The sequence below is a fragment of the Lepidochelys olivacea genome (assembly GCF_965140295.1).
Source record: "Lepidochelys olivacea isolate rLepOli2 genome assembly, chromosome: 1".
Taxonomy (NCBI): Eukaryota; Metazoa; Chordata; order Testudines; family Cheloniidae; genus Lepidochelys; species Lepidochelys olivacea.
Genome location: NC_140411.1, coordinates 30,255,160 through 30,279,435, shown reverse-complemented (window position 1 = coordinate 30,279,435; position 24,276 = coordinate 30,255,160). Strand labels below are relative to the sequence as shown.

Here is a 24,276-nt window from a genome sequence, read left to right as displayed (position 1 = left end):
GCACTGCTGGCCAGGGGGTGAGAAAGGAGGGGGGCCTCTTGCTCTCTCAGGCCTCCCACCCACCCCGCTTAGCCGCAACCTCCCTCCGCTCAATCTCTGCTGCTGCGGCGGCAGCCCCTTGCTTCGGGCATCGCCTCCGCCGGGCGGGGAGCGGGAGGGGCTGCTCTCCAGCCTGGATCTCCGTCCATCCTCCTCAGGGCCGGGATGGAGGGGCTCACCCCCGGCCCCCTCTCCCGGGGGCTGGCCGAGGGCACTGGGCAGGCGGCCCGGCGGGAGGGAGCGGGGAGGCTGCGAGGTGGGATGGTCCCAGCCCCCTAGCGGCGGCCCGGCTCGGGGGGCGTCTCTCCTCCCCTTCCCCGCCGGCGGGGCTGCTGGGCCGGGCCGAGTCGGGCCAGGCCGGTTCTTCCCCCGCCCCCTCGCGCTGCACGCCGGGCGGAGATGGCAGCCGCCCGCCCCCACCGCAGCCGCCCTGCCGCAGCCCGCGGGCAGCCAGCCGGCCCCGGGCCCCGAGCCTGAGCGGCCGCCGGCGGCGCCCGCCCCTCCCCACGCCCCGCTCGCCGCCCGCGATGGAGAAGAGCTCCAGCTGCGAGAGCCTGGGCTCCAGGCCGGCTGCAGCCCGCCAGCCCAGCGTGGACTCGCTCTCCAGGTACCCCGGCTCCCCCGCCAGCCGCCGCCCGCGGGAGCGGGGCCGGGCCCTGGCTTTGGAGCTGCCGCCCGCGGGGCCTGCGTGGCCCCGCGAAGGAAGCCGCCCCCCCTCCCCCGGGGTTGTCTCTGGGGGAGCCTTTGCTGAGCAAACCCTGTAATGATCCCCCTCTCCCCCGCTAGATGACAGGCAGGGGGCTGGCTGGGGATATTCCGCCCCTGCTTCGCTTGTGGGCGCCCGGTCTCCAGCGGTCACATCCCTGCACCGGGGGCTGCTTCATTTGGGCTGAAGTTTCTTGGGAGGTGGGGGTGGAAATCAGGTTTCTGGGTCCGTTGGTGATCTGGGGTGGTCCCCCGTAAACAGCCCTTAAGGGAGGATTTGCGTCCAGTGATTGATGGGTCTTAAAAAAACCAACCACTTCAAATAAACCCTCTGCCAACAAAGCAAAGTAACAGTGGATAAAAGCGATGGAACTGGTGCAAGTTTTTACCCAGCAGGGGAAAAGGGATTGAGGTCCCATGTAGGGCAGGGCTCCGTGATTTGACATTTGTCCTTGGAGGTGGGTTGAAGCATTCGGCCTGGATTGATGGCTCACACTGAAGCTGAAATTGAGGATCAGGCATAGCACATATATTTTTAATGTAGTGATTTGCAGTTGAATGTGTGTTGATTTAAAAAAAAATGGACAAAGAAAAAGAAAATCCCCTCGTAATAAGTTGGAAAACTTCCAGTTTTTTGTGATTGCTTCATGTTTTGTAAAGGCTTTTTGAAAATGCGTAATTTTCACTTGTTTTAAAACATAACTTTTGTTTGAAAATCAGTAAGACCTCTACGAATATTGTGTAATTATACGATTCAGCACTTAAAAATCTGTGTGGTTAATCCATTGGATCCCATAAGAAGTGATTGTGTATGTTTTTGTGTTTACAAAATTGTACTCATATTGTATAGTTCTCAGTAATGATGCTTCTGGGATATGTTGATAGCGGTGTTTGACCATTTATATTGTAGCAGTTCCTAACTTTTGAGTACTTGACTTTGTATCCTTAATAATTTGCTTGCAGTGTTGTAGCTGTGTTGGTCCCAGGATATTAGTGAGGCAAGGTGGGTGAGGTAATATCTTTTATTGGATCAACTTCACTGGAACTTCATTCCATCTTTTATTGGAAGTTGGTCCAATAAAAGATATTACCTCACCCACCTTGTCTCTGTAACAACTTTAATAATCTTTTATTATTGTTTCTGTATAATTTCCTAGGTTTTCAAAAAAGCAAGTAGAAAAAAACAGAATTTCTATCATGTGGCATCATATTTACACTTATAGGGATCATCAGTAAGGTTGGAACCTTTAGATTCTCCCACAAGGACCCCTTCCACTTGAACTAACTGAGTTACTGATAGAACTAGTAGGTTGTCATCCTCTATTGTGGACCAGCACTAAAAGGGAGTGGGACACTTTGCCAGTGGGTTTTACAGATGTTTGCTGACATCAGAGGAATGGTGAGACTCAGGAATCTTGGGTGCCATTCCAGGCTCTGGAGGGGAGCGTAAGTCTCATCTTGCTGGAGTCTCCAGTCCACCCAATCTTGTTTCCCAGCCATTTCCAGTTCCCTCCTCCCAGGTCCTCATTTGCTCTCTCTTCCCCGCCCTGGCTTGAAGTCAACCCCCTTGCTGAATCACAGAGCTTCCCCCTCCCCTCTGGCTCCTTGTCAAATTAGTCTCTCCTCTTCCCTACTGGTTCTCAGTCCCCTTGCCCAGCCAGTCCCAGTTCTCCGGCTCCTCATCTAATCTCATTTCCTGCCTCCCCCCAGCTCCCAGTGTACCCCTTAGTTTTTCTTCTTGGATCCCAGTCACCCAACTCCCAGTTTCTCTCCACACCCTGGCAGCCTCCAGTGCCAGTTTTGGGCTCCCTGTCTCACTTTACACCCCTTTCCACTCCCACAGGTCCAGCTCTTGTCCCCTCTTCATTAAAATCAAGACGCTTTCTCCTCCACGCTGATCATTGAGGGTATATCTACACTTTTGAGCTGGGAGTTTGATTTCCACCTTAAGGAGGCATTCCAGCCCTAGGTCTGGTGAATTAGATGAAGATTTCTAACCATCAGAGGAGTGAAGTTCTGGAACACACTCCCAAGGGGAGCAGTGGGGGCAAAAAAACCTAACTTTTTTCAAGACTGAGCTTGTTAAGTTTATGGAGAGGATGGGATAACATGACTGCCTACAATGGCATGAAGCTCAGGTGTGGCTGCTAGCAGCAAATCTAATGGTCGGTGATGGGATGCTAGATGGGGAGGGCTCTGAGTTACTACAGCAAATTCTTTCTCTGTTGTCTGGCAGATAGGTCTTGCCCACATGCTCAGTATATGGCATGGCAGTTTATGGGGATGGTGTGGGAGTACAGTGTACTGTGCAGGTGCCATAATTAGTTTTATAAATCTGGCTTTCTTATTTAATAGTAATAATCCCTTTCAGAATACAGATACAATTCAATCAAAATTCACAACTCTTACCTATGAAAACACGAAAACTTGTTGGGTTATAGGAGCATGAATATCCATTTTAAATTAAATTAGAAAAACTGGAAAGGTGAAAGATGACCTGACAGACATGATGCATTTATACCCCACCCTGACATAATTTTATCGTACAGCTTTCTTAGATCTGATTGCAAAGTTAGGTCAGTTGTGTAAGCCTGTAAGTACATAAGATGTGTTTCTGGAAACACATGTGCCTACCCTAGAACTCACATAAGTAAAGGTACTTGAACGAGAAAGTGCTATCAGGATGATACTGTAGTCTTTTGGGAGTTAGTTTTTCCTTTGTAGTGAAGTATGTGGGATATGTCAGCAATGGTATTTGACGTTCTATGTACTTTAAAATGGAAGGATGGTCTAGTGCAGGGGTGGGGAAACTTTTTGGGCCGAGGGCCACATCTGGGTGGGGAAATTGTATGAAGGGCTGGGGCAGAGGGTTGGGGTGTGGGAGGGGGTGCGGTGTGCAGGAACGGGCTCAGGGCAAGGGATTGGGGCAGAGGAGGGGTGTGGGGTGTATGAGGAGGCTCAGGGAGGGGGGTTGGGGTGCAGGGGGGGCTCAGGGCAGGGGGTTGGGGTGTGGAGTGCAGGAGGGGGTTCAGGGCAGGGGGTTGGGGTGCAGGAGGGGTGCGGGGTGCGGCACGGGGCTCGGTAGGGGGTTGGGGTGCAGGAGGGATGTGGCAGGGGGCTCAGGGAAGAGGGTTGGGGTGAAGGAAGGGTGCGGCAGGGGACTCAGGGCAGGGGGTTGGGGTGCAGGAGAGGTATGGGGTGCGGCAGGGGACTCAGGGAAGGGAATTGGGGTGAAGGAGGGCGTCGGGTGCAGGCAGGGAGCTTAGGGCAGGGAGTTGGGGTGCGGGGTGCAGGAGGGGTTTGGGCTTCGGCCCGGTGCCGCTTACCTAAAGCGGCTCTGGGGTGGCAGCGGCACGCACCGGGGCCAGGGCAGGCAGGCAGAGAGCTGCTGCGCTGCTTCGGGAAGAGGTCGGAACCACGTCCCCGCGTGGCGCCTGGGGGCACAGGGCTCTGTGCCCTGCCCTTGCCACGCCTCCAGGTACCTCCCCCGAAGTGCCCATTGGCCGCAGTTCCCGGTTCCCGGCCAATGGGAGCTGTGGGGGGCGGTGCCTGGAGCCAAGGACAATGTAGGGAACCCTCTGCCCCCTTCCCCCTTATTTTCTAAAAATGGGGATATTAAAACTTCGTATCTCACAGGAGGGTTTGTAGGATAAATGCATTAAAGATTGTGAAGTGCTTTGATATCTACTAATGAAAAGCACCTTGTAAGAGCTAGGTGATATTATTATTAATAGAACCTGTTATGTGTGCATTTCATGCAGCTTTTACTCCAGTGAGTAACCTGCAGAAATAACTCTTCATGGGGATAAACAAAATCTGTTGCCTATTTTCTACCACAAACTAGAAAAACATTTAAGAACCAGTTTGCTTTCTGTTGCACAAGGAAAGACGAGCATGGCCATAAAAATTTATTCCCTTTTGCAGTGTGTGAGGTTGAATCTTTGTCAACAGCACAGATAAGGAGTTAGTGATTTTTCTCTTTGTTATGGAGGAGTCTTTCTCCTGTGTCTTCTCCCATGATGATATGTCACTGAATTTGGCTGCAAAGTGTGGGCCATTAATGGTGATTTGGACTCTCGATGGCTCCCATTAGCCAGGACAAGTGACTGTAGATGGCTCTGTTTTGCTTGTAAGTCTTCCTGTATAAGTGTGTGCTGGCAAGTGGGTAATGGAGTCTTACAGTGACGTGATCAGGTCACCTGAACTGGAATCCATCTCTAACCTGGTGCTTTTCCATTGAGAAGGAGGGGTGGGGACTCAGAGAGGGACAAAGAATTCCCACCTTGTGCCAAAGATATATAAGCAGATGAAACAGAACCAAGGGGGCTGCAATCATGAGAAATCCCCTAGCTACCCCCTGGAACAAGGGTTGTACCAGGGGAAAGGATTGTTCCCAGACTAGGAAGGCATCCAGTCTGTGATAGAAGCTTATTGAAACATCTCTGAGGGTGAGGTTTTCATTTGTAATCACTTTCTTACAGTAGGTTTAGACTGGCATGTTTTATTTTATTTTGCTTGGTAATTCGCTTTGTTCTGTCCGTTATTACTTGGAACCACTTAAATTCTACTTTTTGTATTTAATAAAATCACTTTTTACTTATTAATTAACCCAGAGTATGTATTAATACTTGTGGGGGCGTGGGGTGGCAAACAGCTGTGCATATCTCTCTATCGGTGTTATAGAGGGTGAGCAATTTATGAGTTTACCCTGTATAAGCTGTGTACAGGGTAAAATGGATTTAGGGTTTGGACCCCATTGGGAACTGGGCATCTGGGTGTTGGAGACAGGAGCACTTCTTAAGCTGTTTTCAGTTAAGCCTGCAGCTTTCAGGGGATGTAGTTCAGACCTGGGTCTGGGTTTGCAGCAGGCTAGTGGGTCTGGCTCAAACCAGGCAGGGCACTGAAGTCCTAAGCTGGCAGGGAAAGCGGGCTCAGGGTAGTCAAAGCACATCAGTTGGCAGTTCCCAAAGGGGTTTCTGTGACGCAACCCGTCACAATCACACAGTATTTTTAAAAGGTATTTGGAATAGATCTCCAGCTCTGGGATCTGTTGTTGTGCCAGATGGATGGGGGTGAGACTAGCAACTAGTGGGGGGAAGGAAGTGTTCAACTATCTCCCACCAAAGAGCATTCATGTGCCTTGGGGAATCATACCAGCTAGCAACCTCCACCAATTCCTTTATTCTAGAGCTGTGTATCTACAGAGTTCAAGTTATTCTTTGCCTTGCTTCTGAGAATTGATACTTTAAATTCTTAGCTCTTTCATTTTGGTGGTTCTGCTTTCTTTTCATGTCGATCTGTTTTACTACTACTTCATGTAAGCTAGCTTAACTGCAAAAGGAAATAACTTTAGAACTCGGAACATCTCATTTTTGTGGATGTTGTCTTGAACTGTAAAGACTGGATAGTTTGCATTTAGCCTTTTTAAAAAAATCCTGATTCCTTCTATAAGTCCATTTTGTTGTAATGAAAGGCCTTTGAGGCACAGTCCAAAAATGTTGGATGGCCTACCACAGGTGGAAAGATTTATTGCTCACTCAAGAACCCTAGTCATTTTAATGGTGAGGAAATGTATATATCTGCTGCGAAAGTTAGGTCTCATGCTCCCAGCAGTGTCTTAGCTCACCACGGAATGTCTTCAGGGCCCTGGAATCTGTAGTTTACAGTGACCTTGTATCTGAAGTTTTGACTTCAGAATTACTTGATGACTTTAACTCAGAAATAAACAGAATTTGGCTTAACCATTGTTAAAACAAACTGTTTCTAAAATTAAGAGAGAAAGCCCTACTCTTCCCCCCCCCCCAGCCTCCTTCTAGTCTGGGTCCAGCATTCACTCTCACCCCCTGTAGTTACTGTCCTTTGTTCCAGTTTCTTTCAGGTATCGTTGGGGGTGGAGAGGCTATCTCCTTAGCCAGCTGAGGACCAAATGAAGGGGTCTCTCAGGGGTTTAAACAGACTTTATCTTGTGGGTGGAGACCCCCTCCTCTCTCCTATGCAAAGTCCAGCTCCAAGATGGAGTTTTGGAGTCACATGGGCGAGTCACATGTCCATGCATGACGCAGTTTTTACAGGCAGCAGCCATTGTCCACGTGCTATGTTGAACGTCCTCATGTAGACTTCTTATATGGATTGGAGCCTTCCAAGATCCATTGTGTGTTAAGTGCTTCTTGACTGGACACTTAAGTTGCAAATTCCTTTCTAAAGAAGCTGACCAAATGCTTTACTAAGGCTACTTAAAAATCAAGCAAGTACACAGCCAATATTCATAACTTTGAATACAAAAATGATACATGCATAGAAATAGGATTAATAGATTTAGTAGATCGTAACTTTTACAGAGAGAGGTTATATGGCATATGTAGCATAAAATATATTCCAGTTATGTCATATATATATTCATAAGTATATTTCCATAAAGCCTTATGGGGTGCACTATCACATAATTAATATTCTAACCCTATTTTATGAAGAATACAAATAGTTCTAACAGCTGTACTTTAGCTCAGGGGTTCCTAAAGTGGGGATTGCAACCTCTGGAGAGTCACAATCATTCTCCCTTTTCTTCCCTTTCTTAAAATAATTATACTACTTACTCTTATGGTTGCATTGATAACTTTGATAACATGAATTGAGCATAAACAGATGCAGTGATGCCTGCCTTAATCTGCAGACTGGCTGAAACAATAGCTGTAAATGGTGTTAAGGGCCCTGTTCATCTTGATTATGGCCCTGTGGACACCTACTCTGACGGCAACTTAAGGTCCTATTTGAAGCATTCTTCCCCGAGGACGAGGCTGACATTGGAAGGAGATGAATTTGTAATCCCTTGGGGGCTTTCTCTCTGAATTTTAGACACCAAAACCACATTGCTGCCAGATGTGTCACATTGGTGGATTGAGTTGCCTTGTGATGACTCATTGAAGTTACAATTTGAAACTGAAGATTTTTTTGCCGGTTTTGGTGGTCAGTGAAGCACAAATATCCATCACTTTTTTCATAGGCTGTGAGAATGCTTCTTCCTTTTGATTCCTCATATATATGTGAGGCAGGATTTTCAAGAATGGGTGCCATTAGAAATAAGTACAGTCGGTGGCTGGGTGTTGAGAATGAGCTACTTTTGTGTCTGAGAAACTTCACTCTGTGTCTAGAACCAGTTAACAACTCCAGACAGGCTCCTCCATTCTTATTAATCATTAATGTTAATATGTGAAAGACAAATTATTACACTTAATTGAAACAAATATATTTGGGTGCAAATTTGTACACCTGTACATTTTTGTGTATGTTGCTAACATAATGAATGGATTATAAAGTCTTATAATTCGTTTGTATCATAGGGAAAGTCCATTATTAGGGGCTGAGGATTTGGGGAGGGAACTGTGAAAATACTGGTAGCCTAAAAGGGGGTGACAGTTTTGAAAAGTTTGGGAATCACTGACACTCATACAGTTGACACTCATCTGTTTCTTTAGTTCTTGTATTATAATTAGCACGGGGAGAGAGAATCTCTGCCCTTGAGAGATTGGGGCTAGCTTTTTAAAGATATTTTTGCAGATGTGCCAGCTAGGTGCCTAGTGGGTTTTTCAGAGGTGCCTAGGTGCCTGACTGCCATTGATTTAGACACCGAACCACCTTTAAAAATGTGGCCCTTGGAGTCTAAATAGACAAGGTAGACAGAGGGTGGGAAGAGGAAACAGTGTCACACAGAGATGAAGTGACTTGCCCAAGGACACACAGCTAGTTAGGGGTAAAGGTAGGATTGGAATGCCGGTCCCTGACTCCCAGTCCTATTTGCTTGACTGTGCTGCCTTCTTTAGAGGTGGATGCTTGTGTTTTGTTTAATAATATGTTTGCTTGACAATTTTCTTAACTACAGATGATTTACAATTAAAAAAATAATTATCCAGCCTTCTTATACTTCAGAATTACCTTTTTTATTGTCAAACTACATAATTTGCTGCTACTTCCTGGCCCTATAGACCCTGGAGACCCTTGGCTGCTCTCACAATTCGCCTCAGCATTTTGTTGTTAAGGGCATATGATGGTAATTCATAAGAAGAACTCTTGGGTTTTGGTCAACATTATCCCTCCATTTTCTGTTTAGTCAGACACAAGGCTGGACACCATAAGGGTGTCTGTCGTCCATCATCTCAAGTATATGTCCTGCTCACAGAAGTAGTAGCTTACATCATTTCCTCCCTTTAAATTATTGTCCTGTTAGCTGTGCTCCTTTAATTAAGTATAACTTTTACTTCTGCTGTTTTCTTATCATTGTCCTTCTTTTCTAATTCATTTATAGCTTCTGTACAAAGACAGGAACTGATTCTGAAAAATAAGGAAAAGCCGAACACACACTCTCAGCCTAATCAACAGGATCTGTAAGCTCCTGGCTTCTCCTTCATGATCCTTTTTCTCTTGACCTACTTTCCTGCTATTTGTTCAGTGCTTATAGTATGTCTGGTGCTGTATAAAGAGACATGAAAAAGATTTTGTGGTGGTGATGGGTAGTAAGCTGAACATAAGTGCCCACTGCAACACTCTGGCCAAAAGAGCTAATGTAGTACTTGGATGCATAAATAGGAGAATCTCAAGTAGGAGTAGGTGGTTTAGGAAGAGCACAGGAAGTGAGAGGGGAAGTGGGAATAAATGAAATGAGGAATCCTATTAGCTGTTTCACTCCCAATAATCAGTAGTGCATTTTAAGACAGTTAAAAGTGAAGGGTGGATCTGTTTTTAACTGCTGTAACGATCACTACACTTCTGCAAGCGTTGGTTTAAAAAATTCAACAAGACCCAGAAAAAAATTCAGTGGAATTTTTGATGTTCATGTTTCTCCTTTTGTCTACTGTCTCTATTTTCTTTTGACAGATGGTTTTTAGTTATCTAGCCATGTAATGGTGGGACTTTCTCCTACCTTTCTCTAGTCTTTTACACTCCATTAATTCTTTTCCATTCCTTTCCAACCTCCCACCTACCTTATGGAGCAAAAGAGCTAGTGGTTCTCTAATCCACCCCCCCAGATGCAGTAAATAACATTTGAAGTGCTGTTCTAGTCAATAAAGTGACTATGTAAAAATGTCACCATTTTACAGATCTCTGTATACTGAGTCATCTGTTGACTTTGATGAGAAAAATAAATCCTCATTCCTTTTTATACTTGTTAGTCCTGTAGAGCCAACACAGCTGAGAGAGGGGGAGCTGGATTCTACTCCATCTTGTGGCTCATAAACAGACTTCTTTATTGTGTTTTAGTCAGTTACACTTGTGGAAACCAATTGAAGACAAATAGAGGTTCCCCAGGTGGTGTTGAGCACATAAGTTAAAGCCAATGTGCTCAACAGATGTAATTGAACTCTTCTTACTAGAGATGATTTGCGAGATAGAAAGAACCTTGCTTGACCCTTGTCATAAATATAAAGGGAAGGGTAAACCCGTTTGAAATCCCTCCTGGCCAGGGGAAAGCTCCTCTCACCTGTAAAGGGTTAAGAAGCTAAAGGTAACCTCGCTGGCACCTGACCAAAATGACCAATGAGGAGACAAGATACTTTCAAAAGCTGGGAGGAGGGAGAAAAACAAAGGGTCTGTGTCTGTCTGTAGTCGTCTTGGCCAGGGACAGAACAGGAATGGAGTCTTAGAACTTTTAGTAAGTAATCTAGCTAGGTATGTGTTAGATTATGATTTCTTTAAATGGCTGAGAAAAGAATTGTGCTGAATAGAATAACTATTTCTGTCTGTGTATCTTTTTTGTAACTTAAGGTTTTGCCTAGAGGGGTTCTCTATGTTTTTGAATCTAATTACCCTGTAAGATATCTACCATCCTGATTTTACAGGGGGGATTTCTTTATTTCTATTTACTTCTATTTTTTATTAAAAGTCTTCTTGTAAAACATTGAATGCTTTTTCATTGCTCTCAGATCCAAGGGTTTGGATCTGTGGTCACCTATGCAAATTGGTGAGGCTTTTTATCCAACATTTCCCAGGAAAGGGGGGGTGCAAGTGTTGGGAGGATTGTTCATTGTTCTTAAGATCCAAGGGTCTGGGTCTGTAGTCACCTAGGCAAATTGGTGAGGCTTTTTACCAAACCTTGTCCAGGAAGTGGGGTGCAAGGTTTTGGGAGGTATTTTGGGGGGAAGGACGCGTCCAAACAGCTCTTCCCCAGTAACCAGTATTAGTTTGGTGGTGGGAGCGGCCAGTCCAAGGATAACGGGTGTAATATTTTGTACCTTGGGGAAGTTTTGACCTAAGCTGGATAAGCTTAGGAGGTTTTTCATGCAGGTCCCCACATCTGTACCCTAGAGTTCAGAGTGGGGGAGGAACCTTGACAACCCTCATGTTGTGTTAGCCGGGTTGACAGTTGAAGAAATGCAAACAAACCCAAAGGTCATCTTTTTATTTGTAAACTGAACACATTTGATCCAGAACTTCTGCAATGTCTTTTTAACAAAGTCACTCTTCAGAGTAAGCTGAGATTTGAAATTCAGGCTCTCCTTATAATTGAAAACAGGAGTCCCACAGCTTTTTTGAGAAGGAAGGATCTCAGCTCCTTGGACAGCTGTTGTGTCCCCCATTACTGGGAGCACCTTACATCAATGTATAGAAGCTCAAAGGCCCCAATCCTCAAAGGTATTTAGGTTCTTCACTTCCATTGACTTCAGTGCAAGGTAGGAACCTAAATACCTCTGTGGATTTGGGCCACCGTAACTATGTAAGTATAAGCTTTATTGGAGATGTATCCCCAGAGCACCTCACTAACCTCTGAAAGTTGTGGCCCAGCATGCAATGGGCTGTGTAAAACCTCAGAAGAATTTTCTGAGGAGGGAGCCCCACGATGGGAGGGGCAGGCAGTCTCTTCTGTGGTTGTTCCAAAGCCCCAATCAGGAATTTGGAGGGGATGTCCCCAGAACAGTGTGATGCTGGATGAGCCCTTCATGGGAGGGGGAAAATGTAGTAGTTTCCTGCTGGATGCCATAACTTATGAGCTAATATCTGCTGTCAAGCAGCTGATCAGCTGTGACCCATTACTTATGTGATTACATCAGAATGGCCATATTGGGTCAGACCAAAGGTCCATCTAGCCCAGTATCCTGTCTTCCGACAGTGGCCACTGCCAGTTGTCAGAGGGAATGAACAGAACAGGTAATCAAGTGATCCATCCCGTGTTGCCTATTCCCACCTTCAGGGTAGGGACAGCATTAGCAACATCAATATAGCTTCTGGTGATCTGATGGGGGCAGGATCATAACCATCTTCTCCCTTGGTTGTGATAGGACAGTTACACTCCAGTGCGGTAGGTGGATGTATTTCTAGGTTAATATGTTCTGATTCCAGACTGTGACTCCAAGTGGTCTCAAGCAAGGAAAACCCTTGCTACATTGCTAAAGAAGTTACCTCCACTCAGCAGAAGAGGTGCCCTGGCCTTAGATTTTTTCTCTCCTCTTTTAGGCGGGGAAGAACTATTTAAGTACCTTTATTTTTCTTATTTAGGTAGCTCAGGAAAAATTAGTAGTTATTTTCTTTAGCAGAATAAATGCTTTTCTAGGTGGGGCAAACATGACTTCCATGATTTATGGATGCAACAGCCTTAACTGTTAGGCGAGCAATCTTGCAAGATTATCCCCAGTATATAGATGTGACAATCGATATATGGAGAGGTTGGGGACTCACCTTTTCAAAAGCGTTTTCTCATTTTGGATGTCTCCATTTTTGGGTGCCTACCTTGAGAGAGACGGAACCAAATTTTCCAAACACCATTTAGACACCTTCAGAAGTGGCCAGTATGTCGAGTGCTAAACTCTTTTGAAATCCTGATCATGCATCACAATGGGGGCTGCTGAGCTCTTTTTAAAAAATCTTTATTTAGGTACCTCTGGGAGTTGGGCTTTTTTAGAAATCTGGTCCCAGTTGTGGGTGCTGAACACTTGGAAATCTGGACTATGGGGTCTGATTTTCAGAAATGCTGAGCACCCACATCTTCAGTAGATATTGATTTACCGAGGGACACGTAACAGTTCAGTGGCTGACCTGGGATTAGAAAGTAGGCTTCTGATCCCTATTCCATGCTTCATCTGCAGTCAGAGCACACTGCATCTCAACATCTGACTGCTAGAGAATATCTAGGTATCCTGTTGGAGGATTTCTACCAGATAATAGGTGACTCTCCAAATGGGGGTGTATTTACGTGCTGTATTCAAAAGTACATTTTCTTCTTTCTTTTAATTAATCCCAGTCTGGAATTACAAATGTCAATGATTAGTCATTTGCTGGTATTTTTAGTTACTAACTTTTTAATGAAAGATAAACAGCATGTTTAACAGGGCAAGTTATTTTCTTACGCGAGTGTTTAAAACTAGAGAAAGGAATGCAACAGGATAAGGACTGAGTTATGGTAGGTATATAGACTTACTGTTAAATCGTGTGTACAGCGTCTAGCATAATAGGGTCCTGTTCCATGACTGGAACTCCTAGGTAATACTGCGCTACAAATAAGAAGTTATTTTATCTGTTCAACCTATTTGGACGATCTTCCTTTGGTTTCCTACCAACAAGTACAAAGTCTTCTGGTCTTTTTCTTGATCCAGTTCATGCAAGTTTTGTTGCCCTAATTATTACTTGGTAAAGATTTAAGATCATCAATTAGTTTCAGTTTCTGATTTTTTTTTTTTTCCTTGCATGCACTGGGCTGTTCTAACGTGTTGACTAATAAGGTCCCCTAATAAACTGTTATCTGGGGAATCACTAGAATACATCAGCATTTTGGCCATGGCTTCATCCCTATCCCTGCTCTTCAGAGAAACCTGTGCAAAATAGTACAATCTCTCTCTCTCTCTTTTTTTTTTAAATAGGCTGTGTTTGTTTTCTTGACTCTGAAATACTACCTCCACTTTCTTTTCCCAAGGGGAACCTTGATTCAGAGTTCAGTACTGCCCTCTGCTGTGTTGCATCTTTGGAAAGCACCCAGTACTTATAGATTTTCTCACCCTTACAGTACCTTCCCCCCACCATCTTTTAGCAATGGCCTGCTGTGTGAGACAGGACTGAACTGAGTAAACTCTTAGCAGGCACTGTTGTCTGAGTTGACAGTACGTACGAGGACTGTAATTTGGGTTACATACCCAGTCTATGTTTTTGAACCTCCACCCTTAAAATGTAAAGTGAAGTTTTAGTGATTAGAAATGGGACCAAACTGGAAACCCTATAAACAGAAAACCTCATTGTGGGAAACAGGCCCAACTTAGGTTTCCCTACACTGACACAACAGTGTGCCTCCTTCTTTACTGGGGTGGCAGGGAGAATTATCTGGCCCCCTCATCATAATATCCGAGCACCTTACCATCTTTAATATATTTATCCTCACAAAATCCCTGTGAGGTTGGGACCATTATTCCCATTTACACATAGGCAACAGTGGCACAGAGAGACAAAGGCCCAGTTTCTGAAAGGTATTTACGTGTCTAACACCCATTGATTTCAATGAGAATTAGGCACCCAAATAACTTTGGGGCTGGACTTTAGGGCCTAAATCCTAATGACTTTCAGTGAGACCTAGGCTCCTAAGTGCCTAAGTGACTTTTCAAAATGGGCATTATGTGTCTAAATCACCTGGGTCACACAACGCTAGGCAACTCCTAAATACCTTTACAAATCTGGGTCTGAGTGTCTTGCCTGAGGTCACACAGGAAGTTTGTGGCAAAGCAGGGAATTGAACCTGGGTGTCCCAAGTACTAGGAGAGTGCCTTAACCATCCAACGATCCTTCTCGCCCTTCCTTCTTGGGAATGGCGATTCATTTGCCCTGCCCATCGTTCACTGTTATCGCTACTAAGTTTGCAACCAAAATTATCAGTGATGCAGGCACTGGTCCAGTTCCTTGTGGATCAAGATCGGCTGAGTCACTTCACATGGGTTATCCATCTGCTTTCAGATAGTAAGAAATTTTGATCCCTCCTGACATGGGCTGTATTTCAACCGATGATGCAGAGGTAAAATGTGGTGTATTCCCAGTACTTGTCTAAAATCTTTTGGATAAGAATATTATTTTGGCTTTTCCTTTTCAGCTGAGTACCAGCCTGGAGCATGTTACTAGGCGGATTCCTCTTTTTGTTTCTCTCATGGATACAGATCATGATGTTGTCGGTCTTCCACATGATGTTTTTGATTTGGGCCTAGGTCACTTGTATTCTTCTGTTTTTACCTTCTGGGCTGTTTGACTCAGGAAAGGGTGATACTGAGGGTTGCTTGTTGTTGTTAATTATGTGCTGCTTTTCAGTTAGGCTTTGGGTGTTGGCTTTCTATCCTTGGAACCTTGCTAATATTTCAGACAATCGGCCTGTTGTTTAGCAAGTGCTGCAGGCCTTTTGTGAATTTTGGTTAAAAAAATAATAATAAAAGAATGACTAATTGAGCATGAGCAGTGCTGGTGAGACTAGTCCATTGTGTAACTATTGAGAGCAAAATTTGCATTCCTAGAAAAGCTTGTTCACGGTCAAAATATAGGGCACTCCCTTTATTGCTCATGGGAAAACATGTACTATATATTCAGCTCAGGATGCTACTTAAAAGGATCAACTTTATAGAAAGTGACATTTTCTTTGCTTGGAACACTGAAGTCAGATTGAAACCCTGGTTTGCTTGGCAACAGAAGTGAATCTTTCTTATTCAGGCAAGTATCGCGGGGGCTATTTTAAGTCTGTCACAAACATGCACAATGATTTGTGTGCTGAAATGGCTTCTTTTAAGATTGTTTAGCACTCTGACATGGCCAAATCTTTTGAAGGGGAAGGTTACAGTCCTATGTTATATAACTGTCTGCCTCTTCTGAGTGCCAGAGGGCACCCGCCAATTGGCTCTTTCTTATTTCAAAAATATATTTGTCTGTGGCTTTTTTTCCTGAGATGTGTAAGTCAAGCAGAAGATAAAGTAGGTGTCTGACAATCTTCAGAGAAATCATGACTTCTAGGTAACTCTGAAATGTAGTCAGCTGTATACTGAGTACATGTACAGTATAAATACAGTATGCTGAGCTTTTGTATGTGTACGTTTTATATAAAAGTATAATAGATTAAGTTGCTGTCTGTATGTGCATTCTGTTGTAGGTAGGATAATCTGTTTTTCTGGTCCATTTTGCTGTGAAGATTCAAGTCTGACTCATCGATGAATGGGAGATAATGCTTCCTTTGTCCATCTTCTCTTTTTAGACCAGTGTTTCTCAAATGCGGCCACCAGGGGCTTTTCTTGCGGCCACAGCCTCCAGGGCAGTGATTAGGGGGGTGGGGTGGATGCAAAGCAGCGGCCCCTTCCCAGGGGCCAGCAGGAGTGGTTGGGCCGTGTCTCCCTTTGGAGGGACACAAGCTGGAGGAACAGGCAGCCAGTGAGTTCCGCACCTTCCCAGGCGGGCAGTGGGATTGGGCTTCAGCCCTCGGGTGGCAGGCTCCAGCCACGGGGCTTCGGGCTCCATTCCCTGGTTGTGTGGTGACGGGCTCTGGTCCTAAGCTCATTCCCCCTTCACCTCTGCCCCCCACTGCCTCCCCCAGTGCCCCATCACCCTTGGCCCCTGCTGCCTCTGTACCTACCTCTCCATCCAAGGCTTAATTTGTCCCTGGGCTTGCCGGGGCTGAGTAAGTCTGTTGTAAAAAGTGATATTTGTATGTTTGTTAATATCACTTTTCATAGCACACTTAGTAGCTAGCAAGTCTTAAAAAAAAAAAAAAAGCAACCAAAAAAAGTAACATAAACAATAAGAAAAATGACAAGAATGATCAAAGCACCTTATTTGTGTTTGTATTCTGTTTAGGTCCAATAAAGAATAGAGACAACTGTACACTATTTTTATTATTGAATATGTAAAAAAACAAACAAACAAAAAAAACCCTACGTAGATAGATTACAATGATTTGGACATGTACCTGTGCAAATTTATTTGTTTTTCCTAAAGTTAATTAAGTATTTTAGGAAAAATTGTCACAGCCAGAGTTGGTGGCTGCACTCTGAGGCCACCAAAAAATTTGTTGTGAGAACCCCTGGTTTAGGCTGAGAGAGTTCTTCGGGGCCCAGACTGTCTGTTGTACTGTGTATGTACAGTGCATAGCACGGTGGGACCCGAATCTCAGTTTTGGCTTTTAGGTGTTCGGGTCATACAAATCAATTAAAATAGTAATCTTTAAATGTTGTAGTTTGGGATCCTATTCTGCAACCGTTACACACACACAAGCACTCTACTCCTGCCGATAGGCAAAGCAAGCATCTGTTTAAGTGCTTTGCAGAATTGTGCCATTAAGGGGCTACTGCGTAGTCACTGGGATCCTTGCGTGAATGAGGGTTTAGGCCCTTAGTGAGCTGCTAAATGGGAAACCTGGATTGAACAGCAAGGTGGACTTCTTGTCTTCAGGCCAGCACTGGCTGGGTGGAGCAGAGTAGAGATATCTCAGAGGACTGGGTTCTGTTCTGATATGACCCAAACTTTCTTCGGTATTTCTTTTTCCTTCTGTGAAGGAGAGAGAGGAGCAGGGAAGAGTGTTGACAGGGAAGTGTTGCCATCTTGGATGTTGAAAATGAGTAGGGAATGCTCAATAACTGTGTATGTTTATGCTTTAAAAGAAAGTACACGAGGTACTAGAAGGCCCGACTACAAAATTCAAACCAATTGGATGCCAGTTTTCTGGCATCTGGAATTTCTAAATTAAATTGTTTTTGCCACTAGTCATGATTAATTTGCAGTTTTCACCTTGCATTTTCAGGATTGCACATAAAGAGAAACTTTGAGAAAAACAGGAAGAGAGGAAATGGAAAGTATATTCTGCAGTGCTTCTCTCCTTTGTGACCTCTGCAGCTGAAACAGCCTAGCACGGTGCTGCATTTTATCACCTGTTTTCCATATCAGTTCAGTGGCTGCCAAAAGAAATAATACAGTTTGATACAGTGAAAATGTGTGAGCAGCTTATACCAATTAATATCTGAGCAGCTGGCACGCCTCTGCAAGCAAAAAGCAGCTACTTGTTGCAGCAGCAGGCAGGAACATTCATAAAGAAAGCATTGGAGAATCAGTCTGGTATCCTATGAGGTTATTTTGCTTACTTTCCGCATGAGAATGAGTCTGGCAGAGATTTTCAAGCTTGGGTACCAAATTTAGTCTCCTAACACGTTATTCAGTCACCCTAAATGAAAGTGGCCCTATTTTCAGAAGTGCTGACCACCCCCACCCATCCCATTATGTTTACTAGGAATTGCAGATGCTCCACACCTTTGAAAATCAGGTCAAACTTATATTTAGGAGCATAAATAAGGATTTAAGAGACTAATTTTAGGCACCCAAGTTTGAAAATTTTGGCCATTGTTTTTTCTTCCGGAGAGACAGAGGCATCTGTCCCTCTCTAGCCCTTCAGAGGCCGAACAAGTGTAGCAGAAAAATAAAGTTTTGGATGGTTTCTTTGGGAAACATCCCACCCCAAGCTGCCCAGGATTGGTTGAGGCTATTGATCTGCCACATGTATGCTTTTCTGTGTTTTTGTTGATCAAGAGGTGGAAACAATTAAGATGCTGCTTAGGAAATTACCACTATAGTAATTGCAAGTCCTGATAGCTGATTCGTCTTACACAGTTTCTCAGAGGGACAAAGTAGTGTTATGACTTTACTCTCGCCAAAAGTTGTGTCAGTGCTTGAGCTTCATATAAATCGATTAAAATTTGTTGCCACAACTTTATTTTCAAAACCAGTTACCTACGAGGAAAGGTTATGTTGTATACTTGGGATGTGAAAAAAACCCATAGGTTTTATTTTCACAGAAGAAACCTTTCTGGAATTTCCCTAGGATATCTGTTTCCTTTGGAGAAAAATCTAAATTTCAGACTATTTCAGTACTAGGTACTATATGGGGTGAAATTTCATTACTGCTTAAACAGTGTGGCAATCTGCATCGAGTTTAAATTTCTTTTTTTTGCCTTCAAGGTCCTTCATAATTAGACTAACTTCAGCTTCTATGCCCTTCCTTCCTTATCTGCTCTTATTCCTTATTGCATCATCTTCCCATCCTCACACTGCCAGATCGTCTGCTTCTTCCAAAATAGTATCAATGCTTTCTTCCACACATGGAATGCCCTTACTGAACGAGTCTGGAGGGCCCAAACCCCCTCCTCCGTCCAATCCCTTCTACAAGAATGTGAACTAATAACGGGCAAATAAATGGGCAAAGCAAATAACTGATGATACATTTTTTTAAAATCACTATATGTTTTATTTCTGTCCTTCACCCTTCCTATGCGGCTTGCTTTTTTAGATTATGAGCTCTTTGGAGCAGGGACTGCATATTATGTTTGGAAAGCATCTAGACTCTTGTGGGTAATCCTAGTAATGATCAGCACCCTACCAACAGCTGAGCCACTGAATTTAGTTCTCATTATAATTCCCTTATTAGTTGCATATATCTGCTCCCCATAGTCCAGGGCTCAATAATGAGGGTAAATATTAGAAGAGGGCATTGCTGACTCCATCCTCTGGACAAATCTTGGTCTAATTTATAGTTAGAAACCTGGCCTTTAGAAATGCGTTTAACTGTTCTGCCAATGTAAAATATAATTATCTGGATGAGGAGTATGACTGTACATTGGTGGTAGGCATACCCCCAAACTGATTGTGATTGCAGGGAAAAATTAGGATCAAAATAGCAAGAATACCCTGGAAAGTCATTCTTGGTCATTTCCCCAAAAGTGCCTTTGAATCACTGCAGGGATCTCTGTTCCCAGTTAATAGTGGTAGCAAAACAGGGACTAGGCAGAGCAGCTGGGTTTTGGAGCTTGGGGTGAGCACTAGTTAGGAGGTACTTGGGAGACTGAGGTGTGCATTCTAAAGGATCAGTAATATAATATTTAGCGCTTCTGAAGAACTCCAGGTATTTTGAAAACATCAGTGAATGTAGCTGCGCAGCATCCTTATGAGGGGTCAGAAATCGAATTATCCCCATTTCACACGTTTGTTTATATGGGGCCAGATCCTCACATGGTGACGTAGCCCCGTTGACTACAGTGGAACTGTGCTGATTTACACCTGCTGAGGTCTAGCTGTTAGAGTTCTCACACATACATGGCCATCCCATTTTTGGGGTGACCCTTCCAATTTTCAAAACCAGCAGTTACACAGAACCATTAAAATCCACAGCCACAAATCACCCCCATCCCATATTGCCATTATTCCCCAGGTAACAAATTCCTCCCTGACATCCTCATCTCAGCCCCTCCATAAATATCTGCAAAAATGGGTAGTTTCACAGTGGGTCTGGAAGGCTAGCAAATCCCTGGGAATGAAGGTTCATTGCAGAAGCTAAGGACCCTCATAGAGAATGCCCGGGCAGCAGCTCTCTCTGTTCCATATTAAGGAATCTCCACCTCGAGTGCCTCCACTGATTGTAACTGCAGTAGTGTGGAGCAAGAAGAGCCCCAGGGGGTCTGTTGGGTAGCCTAGACCCATGTCATTTAATGGTTCAAACAAACACCTTGAACTCAACCCAGAAGCCCACAGGCTGCCAGTGCAGCTCCTAGAACACTGGTATAATGTGCTCCCAGTGCAAAACACCACATAACAGGCAGGGCTGGATTTACACCTTATGCGCCACTAGGCACAGCATCTTCAGCATGTCCTTCCCCCTGCCTACAGCTGACCTTGGTGTTTTCTGTAAAAAATTAAATGAAAAGAAGTATAAACACAGCCTCCCCGGGAAAGCACAAGACCCTCTGCCATGCATAGTGTTCCCCGCCTGAGCTGGGGCACAGCCCACCTGCCCCAGGCGAGACACAAGGCGGGGACTGTACCTCTCTACAAGGCAAATGGTCCCTGGGTGTCTTCCATCCCTTACACAGCACGGTGCAGCAGCCGTGCTCTGGCTGCGCCTGTGCAGGTGAATAGGGTGCTGGCCACACCCCTCCCTCTCTCTCCCCTGCATGGGGCAGAGGCAGGGGGCGGGCGAGATTGGGAAGGGGCTGGGATGCTCCCAGCACCTTAAGCAGCTTCCCCGATGGGCCGGGGCTCACAGCACCCCCAGGCAGGCTGACTCGGACACTCACCCTGCTCCAGTCCCACATGCTGGGCAGCCATCAACCCGTGCCAGGAACCTGGCTGCCTGCAGGGGAGCTGTATGTATTAACTTTTAGGCGCCCCTAGGCACATGCTTACTGTACCTAATTGGAAATCCGGCCCTGATAACCGGCAGTCTGCCATGTTCCAGCCTAAGCTTCTGAATAGGCCCAAGCAGAGTGCCGTACAGTGGTCTAATCTCAGGGTGGCAAAGGCTTTGATATGTTGGAGAGACGACAACGCAGAGAGGTTAAATGATTCGTCCAAATCACACAGAAGGCCTGTGGCAGACCTAAGAACAGATCTCAGTTCTTCTCATTCCTGGTCTGTGTGTTAGCTGCAAAACTATCTTTTCCTTCAAGGAGTATTAGGTCACATGGCTTCAGTTTCTTTTCACATTGGCAATAGAAGAACTCCAGGTTAGCTAAACCACTGAAGGTAATAAATGTGGTGTGTAAAGGGACATCAGGTTAATTAGTTTGCTCAGCGGAGCCATGTCAACCCAAACCTGACAGATACTGATAGGAGGAAGAATGTCTTGAGCCAACTGAGTTTAAATTCTTTGTTAGGTCAGTGTTTGTTCCTTAGTTTCATTTCAGTTCAGTATTAATGATGAGGAGAATAGAGGCACTGAGCCAAACACATGCAACCTATGTATACTCTTCAGAGCTGCCTAATCCAGCTATGTCATGAGTGTTGTTTCCTGTGTATGCAGGGTAGGTTTTTCAAAAGTGCTCATGTTGGCCTAGCTCTGCTGTTACTGATGTCGGCAGTGTTAGGCCAACGATGGACTGGCACTTTTGAAAATTTCACTTCGAATGTGCATTTCACTTTCTGCATTAAAAACCATTTGGGACTAAGCATGATGAACAAATACGAAAATGCACTTACAAACTCAACTGAATGTCTACTGCCTTATCCCTTAGGTAGTCATTTTTCCCTGTGCAAAATGAGTCTAAAACTCTACCAGCCAGATTGGTAGCATTTTACTTACAAAATGCAAGGCAGTGGAGAATCTGGCCTCTACAATGTAGGTCTGGACTCAAATGCAAGGAACTGAAGAAAGGAGAACAAGAAGTGATATTAATGATGAGGACTTTTGCATGTAAGTGACACTTTATGGGTTGACTCCCATTACTGAAATGTTGATGCTGATGGGGAGGAGTCTGTATTGGTGGTGGGAAAGGAGAGTTAGAAGAGGTGGCATTGTGTGCCCAAGGTGCAAACAGTGCCAGTGAGCTGATGTCTGTCTAAAGACCTGATCCTGTGAACCTTTACTCAGGATCTGTTCACACACAAAGTCGCACCAGATGAACTAACGGTATGATGATTATTTTTTTTAAGCCAAATTAGTTAAATCTTTGTAAATCCCTGGGTGGATACTTGCAAGGTGCAAGCCAAACTGATATAAACCAGGCTGAAACTGATTTAAGAGGGTCCATCAAGAGCTTTGCAGTGGTTTAACTAAACTGGTATAAGCAAATCAGTGCACGCTGTGTAGACAAGGCCTTGCACAAGTAAGGCCATGCCTAAGTGAGGGAGTGTTGTGGGGTTGGGCTTTACATTATTTTTTTTCCAGGACTTTATTTCATTTACCGTCTGTGAAGCACTGGATCTACAAGTGGTTCTATGATGATATCCAAAATACAGCATTGCCTTAGTGTGTATCCCAGAACTAAGTACACCTCTACTTCGATATAACATTATCCGATATAACATGAATTTGGATATAACGCGATAAAGTAAAAATGGTTTTCTGTCTCGTCTACAACATACAGTACTTTTATTCTGTTTAGTTCCAGTTTATACATTTAATGATTACCGCATACATATTCAGTATGTATGTTTTTACAAGCCTGCCTTGAATCAAAAGTGCATTTACAACATTTTTAAACTTTCACTCCGATCTTCATTGCATAAAAAACAGACTTGTCTGCAAGTCTTAATTAAACTTACAACGTTGACAGTTTAAATCCGTTGATAGTTTAAAACCATTGAAAGTTTAAATTCGTTTTGCGGACAACAAAACCATGTGCAAGGTGGTAGCTATTTTTATCGGCCATTATAATAAAAACGGCCTCTGTATTTATAACCATGACTAATTTTTCAAAAAGGAGAGTTCAGTCTAACTTCATCATTGACTAACCTGCTGTCACCTTGCCAGTTTAAAGTTGTTACAAAACCATCCATGGTCTGCTTTTAAAATATGGCTTGTACTCAATTACATACATACAGTACATTGTCTGTATAATGTGCATGTATCAAAGTGGTGGAACGAATGTGCAACAATGAGAAGGCAGGGGTAAACATATGTTGCCTGCCCATGGTCCCATTAGGCATTCTCATCTCTCCCACCTATTTTAATCTTGTTTCTAAATTGTGTGCAGTATAGACTAAGCTTAAGTTGTCTCACTAGTTGTATTTTGGAAACGTAACTCTGCGCTGACATTTTCTAAACAATTAAAAAAATTGTTAGCATTAATATTAAAATACCATTGACGTGATGGCAAGTAGTTCACAGCCACAGAAAAGAAAGGCATGGACAGTCAAAGAAAAAGTGGAAGCTTTGGACAGACTGAAATCAGGAATGAACCAAGCGAAGCTCTCAAAAGAACTAGGAGTGTTTGGAATCAACATTAAGAGGGTGGATCAAAGATGAGGAAAAATTACGATCAATGCTAGTTTAACTGGATGAAAGTGAAGGCCTGGAAAGGAAGTGCCTAAAAACTGTCCAGGATAACCAACTAAATAGAGCTGTATTTACGTGGTTTACCCAAGAACGCTCCGATGGCATGCCAATTTCCAGTGACATTACAAGGAAACAAGCGGAGAAATTGAAGAAGGATCTTGATTTTAGATGCTTGGGCAAGGATGCTTCTGCACATCAGGGTAACGAATTTAAAGCTAGCAGTGGATGGCTTAATCGTTTTTAAAAATGTCATGGCATTCGGCAAGTCACAATTTCAGGAGAGACTCGCTCAGCAGATATAAAAGCTTGCGACGAATACCTGCTAAAGTTACGAGAGATTATCATCGAGGGTGACTATGCTCCAGAGCAAATCTATAACGCAGATGAAACCAGCTTATGTTACCATATGCTGCCGGATAGAACACTTGCTTCTAGGACCAAAGAACAAAAGGCCGAAGGTTTTAAGGTGATAAAAGAGAGAGTGAATACTTTTCTGCGTGAATAAAACTTAAACCTCTGTGCATAGGCAAATCCAAGTCACCTAGGGTTCTCCACCATAAGAACATGGATTCTCTTTCATTCATTTATCGCCATTCAAAAAGTGCCTGGATGACATTGGATATTTTCGAGGAATGGTTTAATAAATATTTTGTACCAGCTGTCCAGAACCACCTACGCAGACAAAACCTGGAGCCAAAGGCATTGCTCCTACTTGACACCTGTCCCGCCCACCCCCCAGTTGAGACCTTAACCAGCAAAGACGGGAAGATAAAGGTGAGCTACCT

The 24,276-nt window shown here is 44.2% G+C and overlaps 1 protein-coding gene across 2 annotated transcripts in view; it reads left to right on the top strand.

Annotated features, from left to right (window-relative positions):
- Positions 1–374: 374 nt before the first annotated feature.
- MTMR2 (myotubularin related protein 2) overlaps positions 375–24,276 on the top strand; it is an 81,469-nt gene continuing 57,567 nt past the window's right edge. Inside the window, exon 1 of one of the 2 annotated variants that reach the window (XM_084632239.1) lies at positions 375–646. In XM_084632239.1, coding sequence (XP_084488365.1) covers positions 567–646 — 80 coding nt within the window. In that variant the 5' untranslated portion in view covers positions 375–566. Of the gene's footprint in view, positions 647–10,337; positions 10,388–24,276 lie in introns of those variants that run through there. The other variant, XM_084632241.1, reaches the window with a different exon arrangement.